This window comes from Salvelinus namaycush, chromosome 31, assembly GCF_016432855.1.
Source record: "Salvelinus namaycush isolate Seneca chromosome 31, SaNama_1.0, whole genome shotgun sequence".
Taxonomy (NCBI): Eukaryota; Metazoa; Chordata; class Actinopteri; order Salmoniformes; family Salmonidae; genus Salvelinus; species Salvelinus namaycush.
In genome coordinates, this window is record NC_052337.1 from 25,515,587 (window position 1) to 25,528,466 (window position 12,880).

Genomic DNA, 12,880 nt, shown 5'->3' on the forward strand with positions numbered 1-12,880 from the left:
GCTAACCCCAGGGGCTCGAAGGGTGGCCTAGCAAGTGCTGACAGCACCAATTCAAGATTCCAGTTTAGCACAGAACGGGCATTCATTGGACGCAGACGTCTAACTTCTTTCATAACTTCGGAGAGCAATGGGTAGCCACTCATGGGTCCCTCCGGGCCATTGTCATGGCATGCCAAAATTGTGGCCAAATACACTCTCAAAGTAGATGGCACTCGGCCAGCATCAAGCAGTGTTTGTAAAAAGTGTAAAACTGTTTGTACATCACACAGCCCGGGGGCAACATTATGACGCTCACACCAAGCACAGAATATGCCCCACCGTATTTGATATGATTTGTTGGTGGAGGAATCCCTGGCGATCGGCAACGTGATTTTTCTGATGCCTAGACTGGCCCGTTTACGCCTCTCAGGGGCCAAGCTAGAGACGGCGTGGGTCCAGATGCCAGAGCGCCCCCCCGAGTCTGAGAGAGCAGGTCAAGTCTCAGTGGCAGCTTCCATGGGGTCCCAGAGAGGAGGGACAACAGGAGGCTGAACCATGGTCATCTCAGGAGCAGGCGGTGGCTCTTCAAACTGACCCTGATTAGCGTAGCTGTGATCAGGGGAAATGGTGGGAACACATAAAGTGTTGTTGCCGGCCAATCGTGAGCAAGGGTGTCCAAACCCAGAGGGCCTGGAGGGTCCGACATCGAGAACCAGCTGGGACAATGAATGTTCTCCTGAGATGCAAACAAGACTACCTGCGCTCTCCCGAACCTTTGCCACAGCTGTAACACCACCTGAGGGTGTAGACTCCAGTCCCCCTCTGGTTCTCAAAAGCATGTCCACTGCCCAGTTCAAGACCCTGGGGATGTTACATTCCGCATTGATGATAAGCGGCTCTGAGCCTACAGTAAGCGCTTCCGAGCCATTTCATGGAGGTGCCGTGATCTCAGTCCTCCATGGTGACTGATATACGCCACTACCGTGGTGTTGTCTGACCAGGACATGCTTTCCCTCCAAGTATGGCAGGAACTGTTGGAGTGCCAGGCGAACTGCCCTGAGCTCCAGCACATTGATGTGCTTGCCACTCCATGGGGGGCTATAGCGTCCGCTCGCTGCCATGCCTCTGAACACTGCCCCCCAACCCGCTAGCGAGCATCGGTGCACACGAGCTCCCTGCAGTAGACTCTGTTCAGTATAACTCCCTCCAACAGGAAGGAGTGATAGTGCCATTTCAACAGAGTCCTCATACATGCATTTGTCACCGATAGCTGACGATGTCTGTGTTGTCTCTGGTGTAGATGGTGAGAGTTGAACCATCGCTGGAGTGGCCTGAGGTGAAGAAGGCCCAGCGGAATCAACAGAGAAGCTGACGTGAGTAGGCTGAGTAACTTCTGGCACTCTAATACGGATATGGCTCGTCTAAGCCGGAAATGATCAAGGTAGGCCTGTATCTTCTCCGATCTCACCTGAGGTAGACGTGCTCTCATAAGAGTTGAGTCGATCAACGTCCTAAGGAAGACCACCGGCTGTGAGGGAGTCAGGTTGCTCTTCTCCTTGTTTAGGGTGAGGCCCGTGTTTTGAATGTGCTTCAAGATTATGTCTGCTGTGTGTCTGCTGTAGCTTGCTCTCTTGAGTACACACCAGCCAGTCGTGCAGGTAGTTCAGCATTAGAATTCCCTGGGACATGATAGGTGGTAGGACTGTGTCCATGCACTTTGTGAATATATGCTGCGCCAGTGAGAGGCCAAACGGGAGGCCTTTGAATTTGTAAGCCACTCCTTTGAAGGCAAACCGGGGGTACTTCCAGTCATCTCGATGAACAGGAACGTGGAAATATGCATCCTTCAGGTCGAGGGTGGTGAACCATTGGCTGCTTGAGACTGCCTGCAACACCCACGCGGGCGAGAGCATCTTGAACTTGAGCTGATCCAGGCCGCGCAGGTCCAGGATCAGCTGAAAGCTGCCGTCCTTTTTCATGGAGTAGAACCCACTTAGTCGTTCGAGCGGCTCTACCTTCCTGATTGCGTCCTTGTGCCGTTGGCACATGCCATGTCCGTCTGGAGCATAGTGAGCAGCCTTGACACCTCTGTGGCCTCCTTAAGAAACTCGTCACCACCTCCTGGGAGGCAAGGGATCAGCAGGGTGAAGTAGGATTTCAGCATCGTATTCGCGTTTACAAGGCGTGCCATGATGGAGAGGGTCCTGAAAGTTCTTTCCATCCGTTCATCGCTTACTCTTCAAGGTCCTGGTATGAGGCGAGGCACCTTGCCAAGATCTCCTTGTCAGGGAGGATCATGGCAGCCACCATGTCATCCATCACCGGATAGTGGTCTCACACCAAGGACTCTGCATCCATTAGGAGAGTGCACAGCCTGGTCTGGCTTTCGCAATGGAAACGCCCTCCCATATTGCTCCAGTATTCACAGAGAGCCAAAGCGAACTTGGGGCAGATGGAGATAAGGAGCTGCTGAGATGGTGCTTCTTACAGCTTGATACCAAGGGCGGTAGCCACTCTTGCTAAAAGCTCCTGTGTTGCTTCCGTCACCACTGGGGGTGCCTCCGTAACGGTGCTCCGAGCTACAGATGGCACTGTGGACTGGGTCAAATCCTTGGTGTGCTCGGAACACTGAAGCACTGTCACCCAACTCCAACTCGTCTCCAGCTTGGAGAGAGAGGGCATTGTCCCGTCATCATCCCCCCGTAAAGCGTCCACATCTTCCTGCAACCTTTCTGCCTGACGTTCGAGGCAGATCGACTCCTCAGCCGTATTGAGTTTGGAGGGGGGGCCCTCAAAGCGTCCAAAGGGGTGCTGCCGCGACAACCTCAGGTGTGCTAAGTACTTGCGTTCTCCAAAGGTGGCACAAGCTAACAACTATTGGGTTCTCTAACTGCTCTCCATGCGTGATCTAACCCAAGACAGGTTATGAAGGCAGAGTGTGCATCCCCCGTAGACAGGGGTACCCTGCATCTCTCACAATGAAACACAATAATAGTTATGTAATTTCTCTGTGAAAGTAAAGCCAACAGTGTGATATTACTGTGTCTATAGTATACACTGTGCAATACTGTAATAGTCAGATACTACAGACCTACAGTACCAGCCTTAGTCTCATACACTATCTGAAGGAGAGAAGACGTGAACTGGGTGTGAACTGCCTAATCGTGGGGAGGGGCAGAGCACACAAACTCACACACAGGTTGGCTCAATCTTTGCTTATACGCGTGGGTCGGCTGTAACTCACGCCAGGTTTTAGTTTATTCTACTATACGTGGGGGTGTTGGCAGAATGTAAGGAGTGTGCCTAGTCCTGCGATGGTCTGCTCTTGTTAAGCTAGCTACTGCATAGCTCGTTCACTGTGGAACACAGAAGAGTGTAGGCAAAATGGCTGTGCCCTGTGAGAGATAAGCGTGGTGCTTCTAGCAACACGTGACTCACTCTCTGATGAGAACTTCAAGCCCGCAGAGTGAAACATACACAGACTTCCGATCTTGCGGGGTTAGGCTGTCACAAGTAATTAAATACAGGACAAAACCCAAATGAGATGGCACAAGCCAAACCGAGTGGGGGGACAGCGGAGCACCCAGGCGGAGAGGCTATCTAGCTAGATGCTCCAAGCTATTGAATAGCTGTGGGTATATTTCTGCACTTATACACTCTAACATAGAGCTCTTACCAAGCGAATCCTCTCTGGAATCAACTGAGAGAAGGGAGTAGTGTGGCAGCAGCTATTTAAGGGGGTCAGCCAAAGCACTAACAAGTATCCTACAGAGCGGAAGGATACCATATTGGAGTTATCCAATATAGTGCTACATAACACTTTTCACGCCTAAACAAAGATTAGGGATAAACTGACAAGATACATGTCTCTCCGCCCTAACAATGGGAGTCGTTGTCCACAAAGAGGCATGGTGGCCTGCATGGCTCCAGAGGTTTGTTGACGTCAACTGCCGAAGCTATGCTACGAGCCTCATGCAATGATAATGCATAGCCATCTCGAGACAAATCCAATATAAAGTGTTTTTTCTCAAAGTTGGTGGGTGAAACAACGAAAAAACGCCACCTGTTGGAGGGAGACAGATTTTCCACCGAGTTGAGCCTCTCTCTTCCTATATCTGCTAACTTCCGGCGTATGAATTATGTAAATTGTCATCAGGGACTATCTAGAAATTCTTAACTTTTGTCACGGGACTCGGACTTTATCCCTCTGTGGAAGATTCAATTTGTACATTTATACTGGTTGATTCTCAAGATAATAGGCCTAATAATTTACCAATAACAAATGTGAAGTCAGACAAATACAGTAGGCTTTTTTCCCTTTCTGAATAGCACCATACAGTCTTAGACACTCCCTCGGTGTGGCGCATTGCAAGACTTGACTCGCAGCTTCTAGTTGGGACTCTATCTACACATGAGATATCTCTGTACATGGGGTTAAAGACGAAGCATGGATCAAAGTCAAGAAAAACCAAACAAGGAGATCGACATTTATCGTGACACATGGGTCCGCTTCTTAGGTATGCAATAAAAGTGGTGTTTTTGGATGTCTTGAACCAGGGGGATGTCCCCATCACGCTAAGAACAAGCGTAAACTAGTAGAACAAGATATAGCAAGCTCGAGCAGGGTTGCTAGCTCGTGAGCTATCCAGTTTTAGGTCTGAATTTGAACTACTTATAAATAGATGCTCTATACTTTACGTGATATGGTTTTGTAATGGCTGCAGTCGACCATTTCAAAGCTCAGCAACCCGATCAAATAGCTAGCAATCTAATACCTGCCTTCAAACAGCTAGCTAGTTAGGTTAGTGGGTTGGGTAAATTGCATGGCACTTCCTAGTAGTGATTCATTATTGACAAAAAGGTCAACGCTCGTCATATATTTACGCACCAGTTCCATTTAAATGATACAATGTCTGGAATCTCAGCGTAGTAGGCCTAATAGCTACATTTAATATAGCTGTCCCTGCATTGCAATACCATTTATCCATACTGACCTTGGAGTCAAAAGTGTACAGAGGATATCTGTTCCTCATTGTCATAAGGAAATCAGGTTGATTTCAAGCTAAATGGGCCTTCTACATTTATTTTAAGAGATCAATAACACTAGCCATTGTGCAATGCGTTGACATTTTCTGTTGGGTTCTTATTGGCTGGGGGTGACATTGAAATGTGCTATGTTACTAAAATAAACCCCAGGGCCAGCTGCAAATTTATGACTGTTATGGACTGCATGCACAGCTCTCTATCTCCTCTAACACTGACTCTGAGTGGTTCTCTCCTTGCCCTCTCCCTGTTTTTCTCACACACGTAAACATTTAGCATACAACTACAGCTTTATGTTTATCAAATGAAGCATCTTTATAGCATAATGAACACCAATCAATTATTGATCTGTGTATTGTAAAGCACATTCAGTAGCCAACATAGTTAGAAATGACAATGTTAGAGAATCTGTTCAGAATGCACTGTTGTTCTGCTGTATGAGTAGCGTAACCTGTCCCAGAAACAGATTCACTGAAGTAACAGAATTTTGTTTAGTGCTGCCAGTGTGTTAGCACAAGCAGGGCTCTAAATGAACTTTTTCTTTGGTAGCCTGGTCCCAGATCTGTTTGTGCTTTTGAAACCCACGTCGGTGTGTTGCTAATAGTATAGCTTCATCCACTGTCCCTGGCCCATAACCAGGCTCATCTGATTGCAAACACACGTGACTGCCCTCCTTGACAACGTACAAACCAGTTGAACTATAGAAAAAAGTTAACATTTCAAACTAGCTGTGGAGTGAGTTTACCGCACGTTCTTAACTCCGCTACACTATCATTCTAGCTGCTTTTGACACCAAACACGACATTGGTATGATAATGAGTGGCAAGAATGACTAGCATGTCAGAAAAACAGACTGGGGTACTCAGGCTATAGCACTGATGCTCACAACTTATAGCACTGGTGCCCCCCGCACCAAACAGTATAGGAGCACCATAAAAGGAGGTTATGCCTATCCTACCTTTTGAAACACATCTCCTGGAGTAGCTATCCAGTACCTTTCCTTTCTTCCAATATCATCTTAAACCATAGCCTACTGGTCATTGGTCACGTTACCAGGTTGTAAGCCAGCTAAGTAGCCTTACTGGACGAGGTACCAGGTAAACAAATACACTACATGTGCAAAAGTATGTGAACACCTGCTTGTCGAACATCTCATTCCAAAATCATGGGCGTTAATACGGAGATGGTCCCCCCCCCTTTGCTGCTATAACAGCCTCCACTCTTCTAGGAAGGCTTTTCACAAGATGTTGGAACGTTGCCGCGGGGACTTGCTTCCATCCAGCCAAAAGAGTATTAGTGAGGTTGGGCACTGATGTTGGGTGACTAGGCCTGGCCTTCCAATTCATCCCAAAGGTGTTCAATGGGATTGCCCTAGACTGTTATTCCTTCTCCACCAAACTTTACAGTTGGCACTATGCATTCGGACAGGTAGGGTTCGCTTGGCATTCGCCAAACCCAGATTCGTCCGTCGGACTGCCAGATGGTGAAGCGTGATTCATCACTCCAGAGAACGCGTTTCCACTCCTCCAGAGTCCAATGGCGGCGAGCTTTACACCACTCCAGCCGACGCTTGGCATTGCGCATGGTGATGTCAGGCTTGTGTGTGGCTGCTCGGCAATGGAAACCCATTTCATGATGCTCCTGACGAACAGTTATTGTCAGAGGTTGCTTCCAGAGGCAGTTTGGAACTCTGTAGTGAGTGTTGCAACCAAGCTGTTGTTCCTCCTAGATGTTTCCACTTCCCACAATAACAGCACTTACAGTTGACCGGGGCAGCTTTAGCAGGGCAGAAATTTGACGAACTGACTTGTTGGATAGGTGACATCGTACCACGGTGCCACGTTGAAAGTCCCTGAGCTCTTCAGTAAGGTCATTATACTGCCAATGTTTGTCTATGCAGATTGCATGGCTGTGTGCTCGATTTTATACATCTGTCAGCAACGGGTGTGGCTGAAATAGCCGAATCCACTAATTTGAAGGGGTGTCCACACACTATATACAAAAGTATATCTCTCATATAACCTTGTGTCGTGTGTAAAGGCCTACAGACCTGACGCTGCGTAATGTTTGCCCACAGGGTGGCAGTACAGGTTCAGCAGCAGCCAACACAGCAGGAGGAGCTGTGTAAGCGTCTAATGACAGACCAAGGGCATTATTACCAACCCTGTTGGAGCGGACAGTGCATATTGCTCCAAAGGTCACCGCCCATTCTATGGAACGAAACGTGTCAGGGGGGTTATTGCTACTACCCACAGCCCCAAACAAAAGTGAATATTAATGTACCCCCCTTTACATGGCAGAGGTCCAAGAGGGAAATTTGGAATTATTATTCTAATACATTTTGTTTTACCTCAGGCCCCTAGCTCTGATCTGGTGGGGGTTGACTATGATTTGTTTAGAGGCCTCTCACAACAGTGAGGCAGTTAAAGCCTTAATTGCACTTGTATCTTACCCTGGCATGTCGTCTTGTGCACACAGGCTATGCCAATGAGGTGGGAGAGGCCTTCCGTGCCCTGGTGCCAGTGAGTGCTGTATGGGCCACATATGCAGTTGCCACCGTGTATGTTTCCGCTGATGCTGTGGACAAGGGGAAGAAGGCTGCCATGGTAAGGAAGGAGGACATTTTGTAAAAGCAAAGCTCTGTTCTCATTCTTATCCTGTCTTCATTTGTATTGATATGAGCTACCATTCTTTTAAGGGGTCATGGAATTATTGCCCTGTGAAGCATTTATATTATGAACTTGAGTTTCCAAAAATGTAGAGAACACATACTTCCAAATGACATTGCCTTTTTCAACACATACCAAAGTAAATGTAGCTTTTCCAGAAAATCCCTAGAGAATGTGTCATAGAACAAAACTCAACTCCCACACTGAAACATAAAGTGGTCTGAAGCACAGAATGTCACACTCCGTGTCTATCCCTGTGCTGTAGGAGCATGGTGACAACCCAGGGAAGACAACCAAGGTGGCTGTAGCAGTGGTGGACACATTTGTATGGCAGGCCCTGGCCTCGGTCGCTATCCCAGGCTTCACCATCAACCGTGTGTGTGCTGCCTCTCTCTACCTCCTGGGCAGAACCACGCGCCTGCCCCTCTCCGTACGCAAGTGGACCACCACGGCCATCGGCCTCTCCACCATCCCCTTCATCATCCACCCCATCGACAGGTTTGTGAGGGTGTTAGACAGTGAAGAAAAAGTTTGTCTGAATGTGTGCCCGATATGTGACAGGGAGACAGTGAAGGAGTGTGTGTTCGAGAGCATGATAAAGGTGTGTGTGTTTGTGAAAGAAAGAACCTGAATGTGAGCGGGAGGAAGAAATAACAGTAGCGTGTGTACTTTGGCACGTTTTCCCATCAATGTTTATGGTCCCAAGTGTGCCAAGGTATTAGCCTGCAGTTAAATGTCTCAGCCTGAATGTGTTCCCCAGCCCATTGAGAGGAAAAATCCACACATTACCTTAGAAAACAGCATTACATTTTTTTAATCTATGCATCATTTTAAGTGTCCAATTAGGAGTTGCACACATAACGTATTTTTTTATTTTTTTAATGTGGTGTTAGATGTGTAGCCACCGTTCTTATTTATCTGAATCTATTGTTGAAGAGAGGTGTATTCAGTGTCTGGTTTTTAGGGAGGGATGGGGCATTCCCCATCTTGGGTTCTGCCATCCCCAGCTCTGAATGGCTGGTTATATTTAATCCCCGGTGCGGATGGACTTCCCCCACCTCTGGTATGCATTACATTTATTAACAGATATAAATAACGGATCATTAGCTTCTGAAGAATTTGCTGTTATGTTTTATCACATGAATGGTTTGATTAGTCTGGAAGCCCGCAATTTGGGCAGCACATGGCTTTTCTCAAACGGCTGATTGTTGAGTTGCACGGTTGTCAGTGAACAGCAGTTTAAATAGGTCAGCATGCGATTTCTGAAAATATGGGAAACTCCAAATATTGACTCCACCGTTTACAACTGGAGTATCTTGCATGGCTGTGAGATATAGCCTACGCCCATTTGCGGTGAGTGCATAGCACATTCATATCTATAAGCTTATGTACTTGATGACGTCTGTAGGGAGCCAGGAGACTTAAAAAAAAAAAAAGCCCCCCCCAGTGTTTGAGGTGAGGTCCCATCCTTGCTACATTCTAACCTTAAAGCCGTTCTCCTTCTTTGTGCTTCACAGGGGAGTGGACTTCCTGCTGGACTCCAGCCTGCGTAAGGTCTACGGTCAGTCTGCAGGAGAGAGGCATGACTAATAAGCACCACGACCACCCTGCAGCCTGGTCCTAGTGTCCCTGGCCCGGACAGGTTAGCTCCACCAGGAAATTGACCCCACCCACCCTCTGTCCCAGACAGCACTTCCTCCCAAGCCATCTGAAAACTCTGCTGATCACTCTACTGTAACATCACTGTGAAGCACAAAGCCAATACAGCAGGGTTACTCCACTCCAGTCCTCCAGGGCCACTGTACTGTCTGCTACTGTCTATGACCCTCTGTTTATTCTCATCTTTTCATTTTAAACTCCAAGTTAGGGGGACCTATGTTTCTTTGGCCAGTCAATGACTTTGAATCAGGGAGAAAAGGGATCCAACAGACAGTGTTGCCCTCCAGCACTGGAGTTGAATACCTGTGGCTGCTACTGGCCTGCAGAGCCCACCTGTTCATTTTCAGACCTCCACTTGGCATGTATCCAGGTAACTCTTGATGTTAGCCATATTTGGGAATATTCGGGTCACTGTCCGTAGACCTGGCATTAAGGTCCTATTTTCATTACCTGTAAACATCTACCTTTGTTTTTGTTTATTTCTGCCTCAAAAATAATGTCTTATGTACGGTTGGTTGTCTGTCACATTGAATAGATATTTACAGAGTATATTGTGATGCACTTTTCAATGTTCAGTCTTGAGATTAACCTGAGTGCTGCTTGTCAATCATTACAGAGGTGAACAGAATAGATGTAACAATTCTTGAAGTTTTGGTTGGCACTAAAGATTCAGTTACTTTGGTAGCATCTAAGGTATAGAAAGTACTGTAATAGTTGTGTAACATGCCCTATGCAGAAAGCATATGAAGGGAATATGCATAAAATACTGTAATTATTGCCAAAGATTTAGGCTACTCTGGAAGAGAACCCATCAGTATACAAAACTGTGCTGCAATATGCAAGGAATCTGAGTCATCTTATACAAAAATGGGAAATGCTATTGGAATATGTAAATCAGGGCGCTCCAATCCAGTTCCTGGAGAGCTACTGTTGTGTATGTTTTGGCTCCAACTCTAATCTAGCGCACCTGATTCTAATAATTAGCTGGTTGATAAGCTGAATCAACTAGGGTTGGTTTTAAAACAGGTTGGAGAGCCCTGATGTAAATGAATGTGATATACTGAATTGGGAAATGTTGCCAATTGTTCATACACCAGAACAAATATTTAGCAATAATTTTCATTTAACTTCTCAGTTATAAGTCAACTTCTGTGTTTTAATATATTGATTACTTAAAAATGTTTTGTCACCAAAACGCAACATTTTTGTGATAGTTTGAATGTGTTTTCTTTCTAATTATTTTCCCACATAGTCATATAATCAATTTCATATTTCGATATCAATATATTTTCATGCTGGAAACAAGGGAATGTTTAATTGTTGTTAATTTTATAATATGTTTGTTTTAGCCTTAAAATTCAAATATGTTTTCAAACCTGCTACTGATGTACATTTATATTTTCTTTTAGTTGTCAGAGAAATTGAAAAAAATCTACTTTGACAAAATGATAGTAATTTATCATCGAAAGTGAAAGTTATACTGCAATGGGCAGCTATTTAGCTATCCCCTACTCTGAAACTGTTTAAAAATATATACTGTAGAAAAACAATATCCTGTGCAAACAATTTAACATATTCAACATGTTTTAAGTTTATCACTGAGAATACGATTATTCACATTATTCACTTGTTTAAATGAATGGGCAACCCCTCATACGCAGCCAAAACACTGTCGCAAATACGAGTAATGTACTTGAACCTTCATAAATCCATATCACAGTACAACATTCCTCATGCTGTGGTGTCAGAAAAAAAGGAGTAACTATGGATGTGTTATGACACACTCATTGGCAACAAGTAGCACACAACTGTCTCAGTAGCGTTCCTCTGGGGAATATGATTGACAACTCTCACTAAGAGATATTGTTGTGTAACTGTGTTCGTGGTTTGACAATAAGGTCTAACAAGTTGTACAAATTGCTGTATTTATTTTAAACAACATTGCACATATTTTTCTCAGTGCAGCCAGTCACAGCTTTCATTCCCTGCAGATTGTACGGCCACAACACAACATAGATTTACCAATAAAATGCCTACAGTGCCACTGTCAAAGCCAATCACATCAATGACCGCAACGAGCCAAGATTCTAGTTTAAGAAATTTGTCGTGATTGAGTAAGTGATCCACAGCTGACAGCAATTATTTTGATTAGGTGCATTAGCGCATAAAAGGTCCAGGTGGTCTGAGTGCTGGCATATAGTCAGAAAGATGTTGTTTATCCACAGTGTGCTGTTATTGATGCTTGTGGCCACAGCTGTGGCCCAAACAGGTATGATAACATATTTAGTAACTTGCCAAATGTTTGTGTACGGTCTGCCTTGATAATTTTTAAAGTTTGGATTCATTTACATTTTGCTAATATGGAAACCAATTAAAAGTTGGATGACATTCTAAATGGCTAGTTAAAATGACTTTCAGTGACCCTCCTTCCACCTACTATAGGAGTTCCACGAGTAAGATACAGGGTAGACCAGTGGACCATCTCTGTGGAGACTCCACAGACTTATGACTCGGATGAGCTTCAGACTTATGACTCGGATGAGCTTCAGACTTATGCCTCGGATGAGCTTGAGCCCTATGCCTCGGATGAGCTTCAGACTTATGCCTCAGATGAGCTTCAGCCCTATGACTCAGATGAGCTTCAGCCCATTGGATCAGACAAGTCTCTTGGTGCCAATGGACAAGGTGAGCTGATGTTTTCTCAAGCATTCAATAATCCCCTTTAGTGTGTTTGCAATATTTTGGTTTGTAGTTTAGTCCATTAACTCATTGAAAATGTGTTATATTTTTCAGGTGAACTGATTGCGTCTCCAGTCTGGGTTCTGTTTCTGGTGGTCCCTATGGTGTTGTTGACCGCTATGGGAGCTCTGGCTGTGGGTTACTACCTGTGTGTGTGGAGGGGAGGCAGACTAGGCTACCGGCCCAGCAGAGACCTATTGACAAACGTTTAACCAATTTGCTTTCTGCTCTGTTTGGTTTGAAAATAAATTGTTGCTAATAAATGTTAGTTCCCTGCCTTTTGTAAAATCATACTGATGTGTATGTCCATTACATGAAACAACCACAAGACCTCGTAGTTTCCTGATGTCAGTGACTCGATTGCTACTGGGACTGCTACATGGCACAACGCATGCCAAATCTGCACCTAGGCAATTCTAGGCTGTCAGAATTGATTTTTCTTTGGGATAGATTCATTCATCTTATGTTTCTGTCATGTTAGGTTTGTTGGTAAGTTGTCATTTAGGACAAACTCATTGACTAGTCTTGTTTTGGTGATACCCATGGTGTCACATTCAGGTGACTGACCTGATGGTGCTCCTGATTGTGTAACACTTCTACAGAAACACTACTGTCCTATAACTGCAATCCAAAGGTTTTCTTTATCTGATGCTGATTTCAGAGCAACTTTAAAAAGATACCCTTGCATACCACCAGGGGTCATAGTTTTGTTCTAGTATCACTAGGGTATTGGCTTTTTAACAATCTGCATATAGAACAGATGGCATGGGACCGCATCAGACAATCACTAC

The 12,880-nt window shown here is 45.3% G+C and overlaps 1 protein-coding gene across 2 annotated transcripts; it reads left to right on the forward strand.

Annotated features, from left to right (window-relative positions):
* Positions 1 to 4,342: 4,342 nt before the first annotated feature.
* LOC120025814 (mitochondrial fission process protein 1-like) lies at positions 4,343 to 12,380 on the forward strand. 2 transcript variants are annotated; one of them, XR_005473040.1, is made up of 6 exons: positions 4,343 to 4,496; positions 7,501 to 7,628; positions 7,957 to 8,189; positions 9,209 to 9,333; positions 11,793 to 12,035; positions 12,144 to 12,380. XR_005473040.1 is itself a non-coding variant. In XM_038970494.1 (4 exons), exons 1-4 carry the CDS (start codon positions 4,427 to 4,429, stop codon positions 9,279 to 9,281), a joined length of 504 nt encoding a protein of 167 aa, XP_038826422.1. In that variant the 5' UTR covers positions 4,343 to 4,426; the 3' UTR covers positions 9,282 to 11,745. The 2 variants fall into 2 exon arrangements, 1 of the variants encoding a protein (XP_038826422.1); XM_038970494.1 differs by lacking the exons at positions 11,793 to 12,035; positions 12,144 to 12,380 and having other exon boundaries at positions 9,209 to 11,745.
* The last annotated feature ends 500 nt before the right edge of the window (positions 12,381 to 12,880 follow it).